Here is a 21,490-nt window from a genome sequence, read left to right on the forward strand (position 1 = left end):
CCACATCTGCCACAACCAGCATTTTGACGCATTATAACAATTAGATCCTCCAGGCGAAGGACACCATTTGCTTATGAAAACATGAGAAGAGGAAGAATGACTACAGGTTGTTCTAAACGAGCCACCACACCATGTGGGAACAGTGACAAACGCTAAATATAGCTCATTGACTATACAGCTGTAATGTCAGTTTCAACTTTCAGCTGAGTTTTATTATAGTGTCAATGTCAGGGCCAGGTGGGACAGGTGGCTGAGCTGCAGTGAATAGATGGACGGTGGACAGATCCTTCCGGACCCAAGCTCTCTGTGCCTTGGCCTGGCTCTCTGGCTATGTGGGTGAGGATCATTAAGCACAGGAGATGGGAGGCCCCCCACTGCAGAAGCTCATCTCATGCTTTCAATGCCAGCTCTGAGGAAGCCACATCATCAACTTCCTCATATAAAATGGAGTTTCCTGCTTCAGCTGACATCCCAGCGGTCCCATTGTCTGACTACATAAATATGCACCAGTATCTATGTGCACATACACACACAAACACAGTTATTCAGCCTGCTGGCCCTGAGGAGAAAAAAAAAAATCCAGTCCTTGACCAGTGTGGTTGTGGAGTCTTAAAAAAGGAGAAACATGATGTGGATGACTTGCAGCCTTGGGGAGGTAAAAACGGAGATACATGAGGAGGAAATGCTACTTCACAGGAGAGGAAGAACAGTCAAACAACAGTAGCCTTTACATAAAAAGTAAAACTTTGTCATATCAAGTAGAATACTGAGAACAGAAGCGTACCACTTTCCAAAATGGATATGAAACTTTGGAGACAATGCTAAGCGGCAAAGACTGTGACATGTTGGTTTAACACCTGAATTGGAAAGCAGTCCAAAAAACATAGCTGGGTGTGCAAATGGGAAAGGTGCACTAGTGAGTAATATTTTTTTCAGAATGCTTAATTGGCATCAGATGAAGACAGAGAGCGTGAGCTGTTTGACTAGTTGTTTGGCCTACTCAATCAGTGACTTCAATGCAGCCTGAAGCTAAACTTAACAATGCTAGTTGCATTTATGTATTTAAGCAGACATGTTTTCAAATTGCATTCTGAGCATGTCTGCAGCCAGCTGGCCATTGGCTATAGTATTGCACTGCGTTTAAATGCAACATTTACCAGAAGACGTGTGGTGACACAGCATTGAGTCTTGTTGGCTCTATTTCTTTGAAGTCAGCCTAGCGTGTCAAGGTCCTGACATTCCCAAACAACAGCGCAAAGCTCCCAAGGCGCTTTGGCCACATTCAGACCGACCACTGTGAAAAAACCCAGCCCCCTAATTCATCTGAATGAGGCCACTCCATGATGTAACAGGGGTGCCAATGCAGAGGGCTCCAGCAAAAAAAAAAAAAAAAAAAGCAGGGTCACCGGGCAAAAAAGATGAACCGGGCTCAGCTTCAGCTGGAACGCAGCACAGCATTATCTGGCAAGGTGCTGCGTTGGCTGATCAAATATGTGTAAGAGTACTTTGTAACATCGATGTCATATTTCTACTATTTACCTGGGAATTGTCAGAATGAAAGATAATCTGACTGTCCAATTGATAACTTGTGGTTTGACATATGATTCAGATGGATTTATTACTAAAACCAGCTGTCACTGGTAAGAGCAACAATATGCCCACACCTTGCTTTTGATCTGAATACCCATTATGGCGTCTGATAGGAACAACAGCAGTTGAGGAACAGCCTACATATTTTAGCTTTTGTTAATATTACTCTGCTTATCCTGTTGCCACTGTGACCCGACTCCTGCTGAGCGACAGAAAATTAATGGATGAATGGATGGACAGTTAATATTTTGACAACAAACAGTGTAACGAGATATGTTGGGTTTGAGAACACTAAGTGTGCCAACCAGAAATCTTAATTTCAACACCTGGTCTTCTGCAATCCATGTATTCAGCAAAGGGTGTGCCTCCTCTGCATCCCCTTGCTCCAACTCTCAAACAGATCTCTAGTCAGCATTGCTCTAAAAATTTTCAACATCTCAGTGCTCCAGCCCTCTTTACATTGTGCTTTCTGTGACTACTCTCTGTTTTCAATAGGAACAAACAGCGGCAAGTTCCAGAATAGATCTCTTTCTGTATTTGCCTCCTCTTACTGTAATGTTGAATCACGCAGACACAGACACACACACCAACACAACAGAAACCTTGTTTCTTCGCAGGCTTAACATATTAACCAGTAAGCTTTCCAGGGCTCCCACTGGATGAGACCCGGTTTGGTGAAGTTGTCATCACTTGGGTTGTCTCACTCTCCTCATCTCTGCTTCATAATAAGCTGCAAAGACACAGAGGGAGAAAGCAACAGTGGAGGGATGCCGCCCCAGACTGGAGACAGAGAGAGGGAACCATGGGGAGCTGCAACAATGGAGCTGGCTGAAACAAACCCCAGTGTATGTGCCCCCTCCACCTCCCCCTCTGTGCACACACTCCCCATGTGAAACCATCTGATGCATGTACTGCTGCTCTCACTTGTCAATCACAATTGGGGGAGGGGCAGCAGCCTCTTACAAAGCTCCCCTCATAGTGCATGCAAGGGAGGGTATTAAAAAAGACACGCAAAAAAGGTTCTTGATCTTGGAGGGGTATTCACCAAGTGTGAAAAAGTTTTGAAGGCTTTATGTGTAGCCTGTTCTGGAAAGGAAAGTGTCAGAGGTTGGTGTCTGTGAGGCTGTAAGAAGGGCTGAGCTGGGGATGTGTCAGTGGGTGGGACAGAAGAAAAAGAAAGGGAAGGGATGCGAGGGATGAATGAGCAGTGCAGATCTGGGATGAGAATGGATCATTGTTGCTGTCAGGGGGAACTCCAATCTTCTCCCTGGGATTGACAATGAAGGTAAAGCAGGCCAAGGTCAAAGGTAAACATGTTTTCTGTGCTTTCAGTCACCAACTACTGATCCCTGATGATGACTGAGCAGATATCACAGCAAAGACCTGTTCAATTGTTAAGAAAAATCACTAATGATGATATGCTGCCACACATCTTCACCACAACCAACCTTGGCCCTCACATCAAAGCCCCCTAATTGAGGCCAGACGTGCAACATACATTAAGTGAGGGCTATCTGCAGTTATATTCCAAAAACTGAGAATCGGCAGGAGTGTGTGCCTGTCTGAAGTTGGGCCATGATGGAGCAACACTTAAGCCTTGATCCTATTCCCCTTGTTAATCCATTTGCTTTGTAGACAACAGAAACAAGGACGTGCTCACAGGCAGCCTGCTCTCGCTTATTTACCAGATCTAATAGGACTAAATCTTCTTTTACAATCACACTGGGGGCTTTACAAAAAAATAGCAGCCCCCTCCCCAGAAGGGCTGCAGCAGCAGCAGCAGCAGCTAGCACCCAGTCAGAGTGAAGAGCCTCCACCCTCCAGGGGGAAGGGAAAGAAAGAACCACCATCTGGGGTTTAGTCATGGTGATGCCAGGGGCTGAGGCTCAGGGATAGGGAGACTGCTGGGGCTAGAGAAAGGGATGGGGTAGAGGGACTGCTAATGGGTATAGGGTACTGGGACAAGTGATGTCAATAAGGATGGGGCTGGGGGAGAGGTAGACAGAGAGGTTAACCCTTGGACATGCTGGGTTGTAGTTTGACAGGTAATGACAAGTGAGAGGATATTACACAATCACTCAACAGAAGCAGAAACAAGAATAAATGTTTACTTAGATCTTAAAGGCTCTGCACACCCAAACAGGTGTTTTCAGCTCCTCTGGCTCATCAGACATCTTGTCAGGTTGATGTTCGGTGGATCTTTATGGGGAATTATGTCATGAAACCAACTCTATGAACTAACTACAATGATAATGGTGTAAACTGTCCCACACTCGCAAATGCAATATAACAAAAAGGTGAATGAGCAAGCTGCCAGTCAAGTACAGCCTGTACACGCCCACACAGCCCTGACAAGAGGTCTAGTTGGGCAACATAAGTGAAAATACCTGTGTGGGTGGACCATGGGTGTGTGAGGACTTTAAAGGTTCAGGAGATATTTGGAAAAGTCTAACCACAACTTTAACTTCATCAAAACAACATGGGAATAAGAATAAAGGGATACATAAAAATCTAAAAGTGGCTTTTAAAACTGAATCCCATACAGACAATGGTTAGACAGAGAGAAATGATTCTCTGCCCAGAGTGAAACAGCAGAAATGGAGACAGAAGCCAATTTTCTTCTTAAAAACTAGTGTCTGCTTACTAAGGCTTTGTAGCAAGCGCTAAAGAAGAATAACAAGCGATGGAAAAAAAAACATACTTTAATGGTTGAGTTCTTTGCCTGAGGCAATCATGAGCAATATAACACTCACACACAATAATAATATACAACAACAATGTAACACAATAAAGTTTTAGTGATCCCAACATGGAACAACAAGTTCCATCAACCAGTGGCAACCAAGAGGGGATAAAGATGTAAATAATCAAATTAATGTGGGTCCTTTGTAGTTGTGGTCAATTAATGGCAGCATATTCATTCTCACGATCAATTGTTCATGCACTAGTGCTGATGACAAACACTGCTGAAATGTCATTGATCTGAGTGACATGATCAGCAAGATGTCTTATAAATACCAAGTACGTTTAATACAGATGGAATTTGCTCAGCTGCAGCATGTGGGAACAGCAGGTCCTTCTCACACCAGGGTGGCAAAGACCCCCTGCACAACTTGTGACTTCACATCTTCTGGGACACGACTTAAACCAGACCTGATGTAAAAAGAACAGCTGCTGTAACCCAAATGGCCCATGACTTTCAAATTTAAGGTCAAACCTAGACCCCAGTTTAGGATTTTGCAACTGAAACTGTTGAATATATGATCATATTCATCACAGACAAAAAAAACCCATAGAATAAACAAAAATAGACCCTCCAGTATACAGCGAAGCAGAAAAGTAGATATTTAACATGTTTCACTAAATTTCTCTTTGTTTTTTGATCCTGACAATGATGGCTCCCCTTAACAGAATCAATTACTGTAATCCTGTATGGGACAAGCACTCTCAAGACTGCTTACTAGCTTTGTCAGCACGCCACTGTGTAGCCACTGTGTAATTTCTGTTTTTCCTGTTATCAAATTAAAAGTATAAACTGAACAATGTGTATGCCACAGTCATAAGATTCAATTAAGGGGGCTTTCACACCAACATCTACACTAAAATGAAATACAAGCCACAGGTCCAGCTTGAAGGCTTATAGATTTCGCACTTGTCTTAGCTCATCGCCACTTTAATAATGAACATCTCCAAAGAGGAGCTCCCACAATATAGATGATGACAAGCAGTTGATGAAGATACATGGAATAAATGCATGACGATGTGCCAAAAAGGTTGCCAGCAGAGCGTGGAGTGGAAAGATGACAGGGACAAAGGTCCTTGGCATGAAAACCTATGTGTGGCAATAAACGCTCAAACGCATATCGTTGAGGATCTAGCAACAGAGGCCTGAAGTGTCTGTTGGCTGTGGGATTTCAGGCATCATTTCACAGATACATAGCCAAGAAATCAAGCATACGCCACAGAGAGAAAAAGCCAGGCAAGGGGGACAGCCATGTTGACCCTGGGCCTCCTTCCTGGAGATCACCCTCTCGCTCTACTAATGTCCTTTCGCTTCCTCACTTTCCATTTTAAGGACACTTTTCTCCACTTCCCATCTTTCCCCTTGCCTCCTAATCATTCTTTCTTTTCTCTCCATCTCACCCATCCAGCTCACTCTCACCCACCCAGCTCTCACTCTCTCACACACACACACACACACACACACACACACACACACACACACACACACACACACACACACACACACCTCCCAGCTCCCTGCCTACAGCCTGAGGAAAGTGGAAACCAGTGACAGTGAAGTGTATCAGCCCAGGAACAATGTGCAGGGGCTGTTTTGTAAGGCTAGCCAAGGAGATTGGGGAGGGGACTCCATTATCACTGACCAGCACCGTAGAATGAAAAGAGCTGCCCGAACAGTACCACAGCAGCACTGTTGGACTGGATCACTGAGTTTGTCAATATCCAGTCTGGTAGCAGTTTCACAGGGTACAAAACATTGTGGTCTCAAATGTGGAATTCATTACAAGTCTCCATTATGAGAAAAAAAAAACAGGTGTTTCAGTGACACTATTACAGTAGTCAATCAGGCAGTAGTCTCTGCCATCCTGAGTTCTCCATACTTGTTATGCCTTTCCTGAATATCAAAAAAACTACTTTTTAATGTCATGAGTGTGATGAAATATGAAAACAGACCCTAGACTAATTACAATCGAGTTCCACAACAAACCAATGTTGAGGGTGTGGGTATGTGTGCCCACACCCTCTCATGATTCTCCCTCAGCTGACACCAAAGGGAAAAACCAGAATAGACGTTCAACAAGGAAATACAAAGAAATACTGTGACATGCACCGTTAGTCGACGCCCTCAGCGGCCACAACATTAACCTCACCTGTAAAATATAGAGGCCAGGTGGCAAAGCCTGACTCAGGTCTACAGCTGCCAATATAAGACACTGTGTCCACAAGGAAGGACTGATGGTATGTCAGAGAATGTTGACACTAAAGCCCAGAACAGAGTGAAATCACTCGACGCCCCCCACTCTGTCATGACCAATGACAGCCACTTCCTGCCCCCTCTCCCAACCCCTGATTCTTGGGTAATTTAACCTGTACATCCACAGACAGGATTGCAACTGGAGCTGACTGACATCACCCAACCATTCTCACACAAGCATGGTGAAAATCATCTTGTAGAGGAAGACAAAAGATAATTAACTTCAAGATGAAAGACTTTGTCAGCTTTCAAGATTTACTGACTGACAATTTTCATTAACCTTGACTATACAAATCCAGGCAAAAGTAAATGAGAGTCAGCCACTGTGCTTGACTTATGACAGTGCCCGGGCCAGCTTGTCTTGTTGCTGGTATGTGGCACTAAGCAAAACAAACATGTCGGCATGACAGTTTCCTCTTATTTCTAAAACACAAAGTCCTCAAAAAGTAAACATGTCTGATCCAAATGCCCAGAGTCTGGAAAAAGCCATTGCTGACTACTGTTCTACATCACTGGTGTACCAGAGGTCACACTGGCCATTTGATCTTAGAGATCACAGAGCGACAGGACAACAAAAAACTGACTCAGCTTGTTCCTTTTATATCGTTATATCCAAAGTTTAGTGACTTGTGGAAAGTCTTCCTGTTGGTATCTGCAGTGCAAAAGACAGAGGGTCTGATTAAGGTAGTCTGTGTCACCTAATTTTATAACACCCTAAAACTGGCATCTGTCCAAAAGCCTGCTTTACGCAACAAATGGAAAAGTGCACACAGGTGTAAAAGCAGAGCTCTAAGCACCCTTGTTGCCACAATGAGATATAGTGTTTTTTTCATGAAAAGATGAAGGAGTGAGACCAAAACCAGGACCAAGTCCTTAAAAAAAGAGGGGACAGATATGAGCTTAACAGTTGAACACCCTCTTTAGATGCATTTCGTGTTTCTAGATTACACAACAGCCCTGTGCCAGATAGTATAACACGAGTGACAGAATTGGACATACTATAAATAAGAGCTCAACTCTGACTGAGCTCTTATCTTGATTATTAGTGGAACAAGAGTCTCCATATTATCAAATCAAATGGTGTGTGGTAGTGGTATAAAAAAGGGTCTGAATTTGTACGCTACAAACTAAGAAAGTAACCTGCTATATTCAATACAAAAACAGAGAGGAAAGAAAGAACATGATTTCTTGTTTAACATACTTGAGAGCCATTCATCACACAGGACACTTTTTGTGAAGCTAAATTGTCACTTTTGCTATCAAATATCAAAACCTTTGTCAAGAACTGAAAAAAGTACTAAACCCACAGTCTATGTTTTGAATATCAAACATGGTGGGTAGGCTTACATTTTTTTTTTAAGTTCATAGTTTGCTCTTAAACACAGAGATGCAGTTTTGGCCATCAGATTCCAATGCTGTTTTTATTGCATAAAAAAAGTACTAAATCTAAATGCTTGGTAGGTTCACATACCCATATGTTCAGTGAGAATCTGACACTCAATGATACATTTTGTGAGAAGTATCACAAAGTATGATCCAAGAATGTCATGAAGCCAATTTGCATTGTATTCAAAATCATCCCATGTCCCAGTGGACGAATGACAGGGCTTCCAAAAATTCATTCAGTGATCTGGATTGAGTGCTGAAACTAAACATGAGTGACAAGATGAGATGAACTCAGTATCATGTGCGGTGCTTGTAGTTTTTCCCCACCCAAAACAGTTGCATGTGAAGTGGAGGTTTCAGCATTGATATTTTGTCTCACAGACACAATACTGCTCATTTTTCAATGGCTTTCAATCAAAGACCCAAAGCAGTACATTTCTGTTAGCATCCGGCCATTGTTACAACTGCAGCGGCAGATCATTTTATAGAAAATCAAAGGAGTTATGACCTTCAACACTTGTGCATCTGATTAAGATGTCAAAGTAAGGGATTACAACATTAATCTCAATATTTCCTGAAATCCATCTGAATGGGTGTATCCACACATGTGATCTGCTTAGTGATGCAGTTAAAGACAAATAGATCATTTGCACTGAGTAGCAGCAGAACGACCATCGTTAAAAAATAAACGACTGATATAATGCTTGACCTACAGGAAAGATTGTAAAGTAAAAATCAAGCAGCTGGATAACTCAATATTGGCTTCAACAATATGTATTTCTGGGAAAATCCAAATGCATTCTAAGGAGTAAAACAACAGCACAAAACCCTCAACTTTCATGTAAACTAAGCCCAGTGCGATCCCCCCCATCTGGCTTGCACCTCGTTTAATAACAAAGCGATGCCTGCGCGTGTTTCTCTCTCGAAGGGGGTGGGGATGAATGAATGATGGGGGCTGTTGATGCGTGATGTTGACCTTACCAATTTCTTTAAAGTGCAATCATTTTTCGAAAGACGGAACAATCTCCATTAACTCTGATGTAACACGTGAATAGATGTATGTTGAAATGAGCTGTTATGTAAACTATGAATACATTTCAAAGAGCAAAGAGGTCGAATGATAAAGTTGATTTATGGATTCATGGTGAAATAAACTCAGTTTATTCGGCTATAGTACGAAGCGCGAGTGGTTGATTTTACCTCTCTAACTTCTTTTAGCCAAGTGATATCGGAAACGAACGTTTGAATCATCGCTTCTTGTAACAAAACGGGACTTGGGCGAACAAACAATGCCTGAACAGCATCTGCGTCCCTATGGCTACCCAAGCCAGATGGCTTGCAACTCCAAGACAATAAACTCGAACCTCACGCCATGAACTTAACTTTACCTGACAGAAAAGAAACACAAATACAGCAGCAAAGTGCATCCAGTAAGTCCAGTCCAGAATTCCAGTTAGTGCGCGACTTTTCACTCTCCACACACATTTATACGGTCGCATAAATATGAACTAAATCAGGTTACCCTGTAAATATCCACAAGTTTCGCATCTTTTTGTCACTTTTCCCCTCGATCATAATGTTGTATTTTATCTCATTTACTTTTTGTTTAAACGACCACAACTAAGGTAGCTCTTCAACTCAAACATGAGGCTCTGTCCAAATGAAAACAAACGGACGGCACATGGTTCTGTTCATCTTAAGTTACTCAGCATCCTCAGATAATGAAAAACCCTTAACGTTACTATGTACATCGGACAATAAAACCATATCATCAGTGTTCGATTCAGCTGAGCTCTCTTACGACATTTTCCCTCAACTTTAATGACCAGCAATTAGCTAATAAAGCTAGCTTTTAGCTGTGCTAACGAGCTGGCTAGCACGTTACCTAACAGGATTGCCTTAGTAACGTTAACGTATGAGAAGTTCAGAGAACACTGCTAAGCTGGTTAATCAAACAGCTAGTTAAACAAAAAGCGCTCGACACATCACGTAGACAAAAAAGCTGACACAAACAACTTTTCATTTCCGTAATGAAAGACATTCATGTTACTGAAAGCAACCATAATTTTAATTTACCTCTATTTCAAAGTCTGGAAGGTTGAACGCTGTCCTGAACAGCGAGCAGAAGTGGGCTATGGCGGGGACTTCCCACCAAGACTGGATCTCTTCCACAGAAACTGTACATCCCTGGGACATTTTCGGACTGGAGAAATTGTGTGACGTTTGTTTCTCACATTAGAAAGTAGTTTCTTCAGCGACTTATAATATCTCCTTAACATTACAAATACGACAAAACTTGCTGCTGCCGTTCTGTCCGGACAGTTGCCATTGCGACCCGGGGAGCGCTACAATCTGTTTCAATCAGTCTCACCGGAGCTGAACAGATGGGGAGGGCGATACCACCCCGCGACGACGAGAGGGGAGCGATTACTTAGCTCTATATGTTAAACTACATGTGAGCATAAGAAGACTTTACAGTGTCGAGCCTGTTTATCTCTTAAGAGAATAAACTGCAATTGAGGAGCATGTTTGCAATCAGATTGGTCTGGTCATTATAATAACAAAAACCTATAGTCAGCAATACCCCGCCGGGTTGATAGTGCGGTGGCCGTTTAAAGGGAATGCTTGTGAATGGTGAATGAATAAACAATTAAAAGGTGGATCCAGGTATGAGTCAGATAACTTCTTTGAAGTTACACCAGTGTGCTTTTACTGTTCTGATTTTAGTTTTCTGCCATATGGCATATTTTGCTACATTTTCAATTTCCAATATTGTCAATTTCCTGTGATTTATGTTTTTAAAACCGCCCTTTTCATATACTTACAACAACAAGTTTTCAAACAATCCTAAATTCTAAAGGTTCGTTCCTCTGATCATTGTTGGGTACAACAAACTTGTCAGGTACATTTCTTATTTTGTAAACAGCCTTGCGAATGTTTTGGGCAATACACTACACCGGGGCTCCCCCCATCGCAATATGTGAAAAGTGCATGCTGTTAGACAGCGGTAGTGCCAAGGGACAGCGAGTGACAAGGGCTAGTGTTAAGAGTTAGATACTCATGCACATATCTCCTATTATGTCCTATTTGAAAACTGTCAGACCTGACACTTGTGTTTCTGATGCTGATTTCGGTGTTCGTCATGGGGATTAAAAAAGCTGACATCATTAGTTTGTACTGGTTAAGACCAGATTTCAGAGAAGAAAAAAATAATAGTGAATGATCCCTGGATAGCTACATGCCCATCCCTCCACCAAGTTCGTTGCGAATCGGTTCAGTAGTTTATATTTTACGTAATCCTGCTGTCAATTAAACAGACATGAGTAAAATCATCCTTGGTGGAAGTAATAAGGCAATCAACCATCAGTAAAAGAAAAAAAGTGACTTTTTTCTTTAAAAAGCTGTTCCTCACATAGTAATAGGTATAATACAGGAGTTAAAATCCCAAACTTAAAGCCCATTCAAGGGACCGCATAGAGGCTGCAGATTTATTACACCATGTATTTGCTCTTACCCAATAGTTGTGAAAAAAATTTAAGGTTTGCCCTGAGGGTGGCACTAGAGGAAAGGTAATAGTCTCCTTATAATCAAAAGCTTCAATGGCATGAAACTACATTATTAGATTTAGGTATTTAGAGTGCAAGTTGACATTTTGGCCTAAAGGTGGTGCAGGAGGGACGCTCATGAATTCTCAGAGACCATCTTAAATTAGGGGCAAATGTACATCATATACTAATATATAATATATACAGTATACTGAGGCTATATGTTATACTCTGCTATATTTATTGTAGTGTGTGCTGAGTAACTGAGTAAGAACAATTCAACTTGATAGGGCTAATAGGGCTAAATAGTGGATAAACTGACTGCGATGCAACCCATGTGTAAAAAAGGCCTGGGAGTGTACAGATTTTCACTAAGACTTAAGACTACTGCACATGACTTTACTCATTTGTTAGTCCCACTGATCTGGATGACCATGTGATAATGTGATAATAAATTACATTTGATTGGCCTTCCAAGCTGTATAGTGCTATAAGGTGACAGCAGCTGTCAGTGGGGCAGGGCATTAGTGGTCAGCCACCACAGTGCTGTCAGTATAGTGACAGCTCTCTCTCTGGGTCATCAGTCCCAGGTTAGTGATTGTTGCTAGGCGACAGAGCAATCTGGTAACTTCTTAAGCTTAATGGTTCATTTTAAAACTCAAAGTATTGCATTTCAAACCATGAAGAGTGAGCTGGGAGGAAATTCTGGGATTCAGGAAGGTTGTTAAGAGTATACTGTATCTTTAAATACAAGCTTGTCTTAACCCTGTTTTGCGTCCTCAGATCCCCATTAACTTTACAGAGAAGGCTCCATATTGCATGTAATTACTCATTAATCAATTTGATTACTTCGGTTTATTCTCATTTAAGATCATGGAGTTGATCTTATTATTAGTCACTGTAACCCTGGCAATGCTGGTGGCATGTCCTGGCCAGTGAACTACAAAACCCTAAAGAGGAGCTGTCCAATTGGATCATTAGTACAAACTGGAGTGGCAAAAAGAGCTGTGGTTAAGCCTTTCTGTGAATGTAATTAACTGTCTATCTTTATGGAGTGTGAAGAATACAAGGAACCACTCTGGTCTGATTGCCAGTCATTTCAACTGATAATTACCCAGAATTTTTTTCAGCTGACTTGACTTTAGAGTTTGAGAGAAATCCAAACAGTAGGCATACATTTATTCAAATAGTGGTCCTCAATACAATTTTGAACTTTATATGTTTATATGTGTTTGTATATCTGTGTTATTCTACTTTAAGTACATTCTTCTGATGATACTTAAAGTATGTACTTAGTTATATTCTGTCTACCTGTTATGTTTTTTATTATATACCAGTTCTGGAGCCACATTTTTCCTGTTACAATAAAACTGACAATTGTTTCCTCACTTGGCATATTTCAGTGTGCTAAGATACTATATAATGAGAGGATATAACTAATATCTCATATTAATGTGTATTGCAGAAGACTTTTGTTTGTTTGACATTATGTTATATGCATTTATACATTTATATACATTTCATAGAGTCAAAGTTTATTCCTATATATTTTTATAATCTACACACCTTATCATTTTATACTCTAATAAAGTTTTCTTGCATTCATCCCCAGTCCAAATGTTAAGAATAGTCATCTGTTGCAAAAGAGTAATTATTACACATTGAGTCAGCATGTTGGCCACAAGCAGTTTTGGATTTTCATCACAGATAATCTTCTTTTTTAACAGTGTATAGCAAAACTACATTTTAAATGTTATTAGAAAAGTGAATGAATGAATGAAAAATTAATGTCTTCAATGAAAGATTTTCACTGCTGATGAGTGAAACAGTCACTGATAGAAATGTTTTTCCATTAGCAGGAATCAATACATCAATCAATGCTCATTAAAAAAAATAGTGTAGGGGCAATGAACACTTGCTGTGGTGGTCACATGTTCTCATTGTTGATGTCCTTACATAACTTTTTTTGTCCTTTAAGTATCTTCTTTTACATATACTTTGCAATTGTAAAATGTCCCAAACAGTGATAACCATACCGGTTTATCACTGTTACCTTAGTAGTAATTGTAAATCTGTGAACATTTGTGGTATTCAGGGTGTCCTGAGGTATTATGTAATACCAGGGCTGTTGAATAGAGAGCTCATTAGGGATGGGCAGCCTTTTTTGTTTCTATTCATGTTTTCTACATATCATTAAAACAATACACACTGACTTATAATTGTTGGTATTTGTCTCTGCTGTGTCTGTTGCATGTGTTGTGGAAGCAGCTCCACAGGCATGAGTTTATGTCGAGTTGTGTTAGTGCAGAGCAGTGTTGCTGTGGCTGTGTCACACAGGGAGTCACCACGAGAGGGAGGGACCACGAGAGGCAGCAGGACAATGCTGGTGTTTGTGCAACGGCCCCTGAGTGGCGGCTGGCTCTCTCATATCGCTCTCGCTTGACTACCATTGCTGCACGCATTGTTGAAGTGAAAGGAAAGTGGACAGCTTGATCCTGTCTGTGGGATGCACCGACAGAGGTAAGACCCCTGTTCCCTACTGCTATGTCTGTGTAATGGAAGAAAATGAAGTTTTTTTTTTTAAAGCTGTCTCGTGGGGCTGTGCTGTGTGAACTGTGTGAGCGGGGTGTTCTAGTGCAATTTGGGGTTGGCTTGGGGTGAGGCACCCTTGTCAGTGTTTTGGCAGGGTCACTAGTGTATGTGAATGGAGCTGAGCTGAAAGAAAGTTTCACAGAAAGAGGCTCAGCGAAAGGCATGTGTAGAATATGTGACTAGGATCGAGCATCGGAAAAGACAGAGCTTGAAGTGGGACATAGAAGAAATATTTGGAGATGAAAAGTTGGAATGGTGATGGAAAAAAGACATCAAACGATACAAATCAAATAGAGGATGAGCAAAGCAAAAAGTGATTGTTTCCGCTACTCTCACCAGAGAAGACAGGCGAGGATAGAGTGAAGGTTTACAGTGGTAAAAATAGAGACAGAATGGAGGGGGAGAGATTAAGAGAGAGATTAATTAGGGAGCTGAGGGAAGGGGGAAGTCAGGAAGGGAAAAGGCAGGGAAAGAATTGAAGAAACTGAGACCCTATAGTAAAGGAACGGACAAGCTGTGAACCCGAGATAAGGTTTCAACAGCATTTGTAAAACCTATAATGCACAAATCTTAGGCTAGACCCCCAGTTATTGTACTCCAACAAAGAAAAAGAAAGAAAAAAAACTTGTCAAACAAATTTACCAACCTCCATTCAAATCTTCTTTTCAGTCCTTTGTAAATGCTGGATTCCAAATGCAGAAAAAAGAATACCAGTAAGCCACTCATTTCTAGTTCTGCCCTCCTTCCTAGATCAAATACTCTTATCCCTTTTAGCTGGCAGATTAGAGAGACTCAAGATGTTCTGTCTCTGTGTGGTAGTCCTGGGATATGCCTCTATTCACATTTATGAATGACTAAGTCTGGATTTTATAGACCCTTATAGTCAATGTGAAATGTGTCATTCTTCCATCACAACCACTATCTTATAAAGCCATCACAAATGTATATTCAACAAGGCTTTGAGAGAAAAAAAACAACCTATGTGTAATATAGGATAGAGACACACTGGTGTCACTTGCACTCTACTTTAGAAGTATTTAATCCACATTAACTGCATGTGTTTTGTTTTTCCAGGAAGTGGGAGAGTACTTGGTTTTTGGTGTGAGGTACAACAAAGCAGAAAGGCTGGCCAGAAGACACAAATCCAACAGCGGTGGTTTTTTGGCCACAACAGAAAAAAGTGCGTCCACCCCTGCCATATCAGGGAGAAGAAGGCGTTTCACTGCTGCCGCATTTCAAGAAACAGTGAGCTCCATTTGTGGCGTGGGTGGGCAGGTGAGGGTTAAGCTGTGGTGACAACTTTGGGCTGCGTGCCGAAGTGTGGTGGGGAAGAGGAAAAGGAAGAGGAAGGAGAGAAGGAGAAGCAGGCGGAGGAGGAGGAAGAGGAGGAGAGGAGTAGTGGACCTGGGCCTGGAGCCCAAACACGAGCAGGATGGCGGAGAAGAAAGTTAGGTATGTGTGTTCGTCACGTTTGTTTTGCTAAGTGATGATGAATTCACCAAGCTGAAGCAGCAGCTGGCTTAATGTTAGTGCTTTACATTCTCTGTGTGTGTGCATGTGCGTATTTGTGTCTGTGTGCATTTTTGACTATGAATGGATGTGTCATTTGCATGGCTTGTGTCGGTGACTACGTGTAAATGGGTCTGTGCATGCGTGTGTGCGTGTGTCTATGTTGATCCCTTTGCAGCCTCCCTGCTAAGCTGATTAATGGGGGCGTGGCAGGCCTGGTTGGTGTGACATGTGTATTTCCTATTGACCTGGCCAAGACCCGCCTACAGAACCAGCAGGGCGTCCAAGTCTACAAAGGAATGTGAGTAGGACTCCCCTCAAGTTTACCCACTACTGTTATTGATCTGCAACATACAAAGACAGGACTTTCACATTAGTGCAATCTTTTTTACTTTAGCATCACCAAATGATGCTTTTTAAATTCTTGTTGTTAATCTTTATCTTTAAGGTTGGGGAAGGGCTGCTGACGATCATTTGCATGCAAATATGTGCAAAAACAATGTCAAAACCTTTTCAAAATATCCAAATCCCTCTGGTGGTAAATGGTTTCTCATGTACTCTGGTTAACAGCACTCTCTAATTTCAGCTACACACAAGATAATATTATTTAGATTACCATATCTCACATACTTTTCCACTGAATCTCAGAGGGCAAAGGAACACAGCTGAACACTCTTCCCATATTTGGACCAGAGTTTTGGTGAGACTGTACAAAACTCACTCGTGGGATGATATTAGGGGAATGGCTGTATAGAGTTTGTTTTTATGGACTAACAGTTCAGTTAGATCAGTTTGTGATTTAATTTAATACTGGAAACAAAATCAAGAGATGCAGAGAAAAACAAATTCTGTGTCCTTAAAAGACACTCTGACCCTGAATGTTTGACTGCACACATCTGGTGGGCATGAATACTACTGGCGGACTGGGTGTGGCCATCCTGTGTTTAGCAGACTGCAGTTTTCCACTATGAGTCAGAGATGGAAAATTAGCTCGGATAACTTATTCTCCTCAAAGACCAAATTTGAGGTTGGATGGTTTTTTTTTCTTTGCAAAGAAAAAAGAGAGTTTCAACATAACTGTTAACACAGTTTGTCGTTGGGAGTGGATAGAGGGTCATGGTGTGTTTGGGTAAAGGCCAGGCCAGTGATGATGGTGATGATGACAAATGAGGCATAATACTACTGATTTGACTTAAATATATGTCAGTAGAGTTAATGGTGAAAGACTAAACCATTGTTATGTTGTATTTCAAGAAGATACAAAAACAGACAAAACATCTGTTGTTTTCTTTTTGTCTTTAAAGGCTGGACTGTCTGGCAAAGACGGTACGCTCGGAGGGCTATTTTGGATGCTACAGAGGTATTCTTTGCATTTCTAATCCCTGTGACAAGCGATGCTACAACTGTGCTTTACTATAAGCTTAATCTGACCACCTACGCTGTTGCTTGCACCATGAGCTCTCAGTCTTTTCATCATAATAACTAGTGTCTGCTGCCATTAGCCCCCGGTGGTGAGCCATAAGCTCCTGTGTAGGTCTGTTCTATTTGTGTACCTTAGTGGAAACTGCTGTGTGTCATCAGCCTGTTTGTCTTCTGCAGGTGCAGCAGTGAACCTCACGCTTGTTACACCAGAAAAAGCCATCAAGCTCGCGGCCAATGACGTCTTCAGACAGAAGCTCTCTAAAGATGGGTAACTTACCCTCACTCATCCATCACACGATGAATAGACATCAAGATAATCCCATAATACAGAATAGGTCTAAATGAAACCCAACATCCCCTTATATATATTACATTTCAGAGGATACTAGAGTTCAAAAACAAAGGACATGCTGTTAACTGCTGTTAAACAACTGGGAGAAAAAGACAATTCTTAATTTGGGATTCTTTAAGATATTATATGAATTAATGTTGCTGTTGTATTGTATTGTTGTGCAACAATTTCCTACACTTGTTTAGTTGCTCTGATAATTCTGGACACACTACTGTTGTTGTGTCCTGTTGTTCATAGTCTATATCTGTTACTGACACTGTGTTTCCAGGCGTTTGCCCCTGTGGGGGGAAGTGCTGGCAGGCTGTGGGGCTGGGACCTGTCAGGTGGTCGTCACCACTCCTATGGAAATGCTTAAGATCCAGCTGCAGGACGCAGGACGGCTCGGTGAGGATTGTGGAACACTTTTTTTTTTATTTGATATGAGTTTAGTCATATAACGTGTTTCTCAATAAATAAGCCACAGTTCCTCTTGACTTTTCTGTACAATGTAATGTAAATGTTTCTTAATAAAGTACAGAACCAAATTGCTGGCAGCCCCTCCTTTGTTCAGTAACATAAAGCACATGTGGTGACAGCTGCAGGGTTACATTAGTCTGTATGTGTTTTCTAACCTGGGACAGTCTGTGTTTATCCATTAGCTGCACAAAGGCCCATGCCAACTGCAGCTCAGGCTGCTGCTCCTGGTCCAGCTCCATCGTTGGTGGCCCCTCCATCAGAAGCCCGGCCGACCCCTCCACAACGGCCCTCGGCCACCAGCATCACTGTGGAGCTGCTGAAGACCCGTGGACTGGCTGGCCTCTACAGGGGGGCAGGGGCCACCTTAATGAGGTCATACATACAAGATATAAACACCCCCCCCCACCCCCCCACGCTTACTCAAAATACATGCAAATTGTTTTCTCCTTTTTTCTTTTAATGTATATTTTGGCACTATTTTACAACTAAAGTGAAAAGCCAGACTGAGAGTCTGTCATTTTCCATAATTCCAGACAGTTTTGAACTATTCCACACCTGCTTCTTCCACAGTTTGTTTCTGGTGTCCATTCTATTTCACTTTCACTTGTTGTCACTGGTATCCCTAAGTCCATGACAATTAGTTTTCTATACTTTGCTCTTATATTGGAAACTATCGACTGGATGCCTCTGTTCAGTGGTTAGTGTTCTCCAGCTCCACTCTATCATCACTTCTTTAATGAGTTGATTTTAGATTGCATAATTCATGCTGCAGTTGTTGTATTTCCTGACACCTCTGACAATCAACACTGATCAATAGATTCCTGCAGCTATGTCTGGCTGCTGTACTGCAGTTGAATGAGGCCATGTCTCCCTTCCTCTCACATGTGACATCACCCTCTCCCTCTTTTTCACCACAAATTCTCAGGCTATCCAATTTCTTTCTCCTTACCCTAAACTGTACTTCAGCCTTTCTCCCGGGTTCCTTCCTGTCCATCTAATTTAATCTAACCATTTTTTTTTAAATCAGGGATGTCCCCTTCTCAATGATCTACTTCCCGCTGTTTGCGAACCTCAACGCACTGGGTCTGGAAAGAGCAGGTGGTCAGGGTGATGTGCAGGCCCGGGCGCCATTCTGGCAGTCTTTTGTGGCAGGCTGCGCCGCAGGCTCAGTGGCAGCTGTGGCTGTAACACCACTGGATGGTGAGTGGGAGAAAGAAACAGAAATGGAGGGTAGGGGTGCTAAAGTCTTTCCTACTCACAAAGACAGCAGGTGTATGCACCTACCCAGTGTTGCAGTGTTGCAGTGTTGCTTCATTACAATTTCCAAAACAAACCTCCATTTAATGTTATATTTTAAAGTGAGACTATGTAACTTTTGAAAGATTACATAACAAAATCTTCTTATTACAATTGAAAAGTTGAATTCATAAGCAATAAAATGCATCCTCACCCAATTCAATATACAGCCTCATTTGGTCTGGTATGACCAGTAGCTTCTCATTGCTAAGACTAGCTAATTTTAGCAAATGTTAGCGAGTTCTATAGACATTGGTTGTGTTTGAAATCATGTCCTCCTTCACTCATTCATTTCTTCATATGTAACAGATACTCCTAGTTTAGTTAATAGTTAGCAATAAATAAAGGACTGAAGTGTCTAAAGGATTTTGAACTAATCATCATTATGTTACATCCTCATTGATAGCTGTGTCTATAGATGAACTCTGACACTCCATATAGGGCAGGGAGTAAATAGGGAGGGGTTTCAGACACAGCCATTGTGTTTAACGGATATTACTGAGTTTTTGACTTCTCTACTTGTGCTACTATGTTAGCATTTACAATTATTCTGTGCTTGTGATTTGTGGCCACAGTGGCTGCTGTCTGCTTTAACTGACACTAAGTCATCTTTCAGTTTAAGCAATGATGGTGCTTCCTTCTTTTAAATACCCATACAGTAATAAAGACTCGTCTGCAGACCTTGCAAAAAGGAGAGGGGGAGGACACATACAGAGGAATTATTGACTGCACAAGGTACGACTGGATGCTATAATAAAATATTTGCTGCCCTAATATTTGCAAGTGTAAAGGCCCGAGTAACAACTGCTTGTCTCAACTACCCTCCCATTGTCCTCTCTGTATACTTTTGCAGGCGCATCATGAGGCGAGAGGGCCCATCAGCATTCCTAAAGGGTGCGACATGTCGTGCTTTAGTCATTGCTCCTCTTTTTGGCATTGCGCAGGGTGTCTACTTTCTTGGGGTAGGGGAGATGGTGCTGGGTTTGCTGGGATAGCGGTGCTTGGCATTAGTGCTGGCAGTTGTGTTATCTCTGCACACATAACTTGCCACTTTAATCTGCGTTGAATGCATGACACCACTGGGTGAACGGTGAATAAAGAGAGAGAGGGAGAAGGCAGCCATGATCTGCTAACCAAAGGAGGAAGAATGGTCCGAGATTGGAAGAGGCTCTATTTACTAATATGTGGACCAACTGGTTCACACTAATCAACTTTCTCTAGGTTTTCACATGCTGTCAGCAGGGTTCAGTAGGTTAAACAGGGTCCTGTGTATGTGTGTGTAACTAATCTGAGGGTATGTGTCCCAAGTTGTCTGGTTTATCCCTGCGAGCTTGCTGCAATATGTCTGGGGCTCTTCCTTTCTGTCTGGTTGTTAAGAAAGAGCTGCTACATGTTGTTTGAGGCTGCTAACTAAAATGCCTACCAATCTGACCATTTATATGGTCGTGATGAAGAACTGTGCATCATTCAGCGTTAGTGACAAATCCCCCTTTCAGTCTTTATCAAATGCTATTGTCTAATGTTTGACCTCAGAGTCTGAACTAGGTATTTGGCTTGACCATCAAATGCCAGTCATTTAGACTTCAGTGTTTGATGTGTTTCTCTGGAGGAGGAGCTCGATCTCCTTCGACCTACCCTGTAATGCATTCCTCTCACTCCATCCGTGAGGTCTGAGTTGTAATCTTGGATTCCCTCACTGGATTGGGAGGTACTGCCTGTTAGTGTCTCTAAGGTCATTTGTTAATCTGATGGTAATGCTTTAATCCCTGTATTAGCGTACAATATACCCTAACATACAGCTCACTTCCTGCCTAAAGGCCACAGGTTAGACTGCTGGGCCACTGTCTTGTAGCCTTGACTTCCTCTTCTTCACAGCTTGGAAGGGTTTTAAAAAACCTGTGAGAAGTCTAGGGCTGTTTTTACTGCTTAGATATACATAAAAAAAAATATGTTGCTTCAAATGATGTGCGCACAATAACTTTAAAAAAAATGCAATTAAAGCCTTATCATTGCTGATAGTTTCTTAAGCATCAAAACTGTAAGTCTTGAATGAATTCAGTGGAACTGGTGGTGTTGAAATATTGTTTTGGTACTTGAGTCCAGTTTAGCGAGGACAATTGTATTTGTTAGACCCATGGAGGGAGTATGGCACCCTGTCTTGCCAACTGTTTGCCATTACTTAAGTCCACTGGGTGGCACTAAAAGCATTTTTGTTTTTTACATTTTTAATGCAAGACACATTTTGATGTGGCTAGTGTACCTAGGCTACTACATTTTCCTCATTGTAGAGTGAACATAGCCTGAGTAAACTGTTTGTTTACAAGCTGTAAATAAAGATATCTCATA

The 21,490-nt window shown here is 41.7% G+C and overlaps 2 protein-coding genes across 2 annotated transcripts in view; one reads left to right on the forward strand and one right to left on the reverse strand.

The window, feature by feature from the left end:
• The window catches only part of LOC111225228 (cat eye syndrome critical region protein 2), a 32,327-nt gene extending 22,159 nt beyond the window's left edge, over positions 1-10,168 (reverse strand). Inside the window, exon 1 of the mRNA XM_022749970.1 lies at positions 10,049-10,168. Within this exon, the coding sequence (XP_022605691.1) occupies positions 10,049-10,168 (120 nt within the window). The remainder of the gene's footprint in view (positions 1-10,048) is intronic.
• Positions 10,169-13,911: 3,743 nt separating this feature from the next.
• LOC111225218 (mitochondrial glutamate carrier 1-like) lies at positions 13,912-21,483 on the forward strand. The gene is made up of 10 exons (XM_022749959.1): positions 13,912-14,037; positions 15,184-15,561; positions 15,797-15,919; positions 16,923-16,978; positions 17,218-17,308; positions 17,661-17,776; positions 18,031-18,220; positions 18,876-19,048; positions 19,804-19,879; positions 19,998-21,483. Exons 2-10 carry the CDS (start codon positions 15,542-15,544, stop codon positions 20,137-20,139), a joined length of 987 nt encoding a protein of 328 aa, XP_022605680.1. The 5' UTR covers positions 13,912-14,037; positions 15,184-15,541; the 3' UTR covers positions 20,140-21,483.
• The last annotated feature ends 7 nt before the right edge of the window (positions 21,484-21,490 follow it).

The sequence above is a fragment of the Seriola dumerili genome, unplaced genomic scaffold, assembly GCF_002260705.1.
Source record: "Seriola dumerili isolate Sdu_G_001 unplaced genomic scaffold, Sdu_1.0 BDQW01000147.1, whole genome shotgun sequence".
In the NCBI taxonomy this organism is placed as follows: domain Eukaryota; kingdom Metazoa; phylum Chordata; class Actinopteri; order Carangiformes; family Carangidae; genus Seriola; species Seriola dumerili.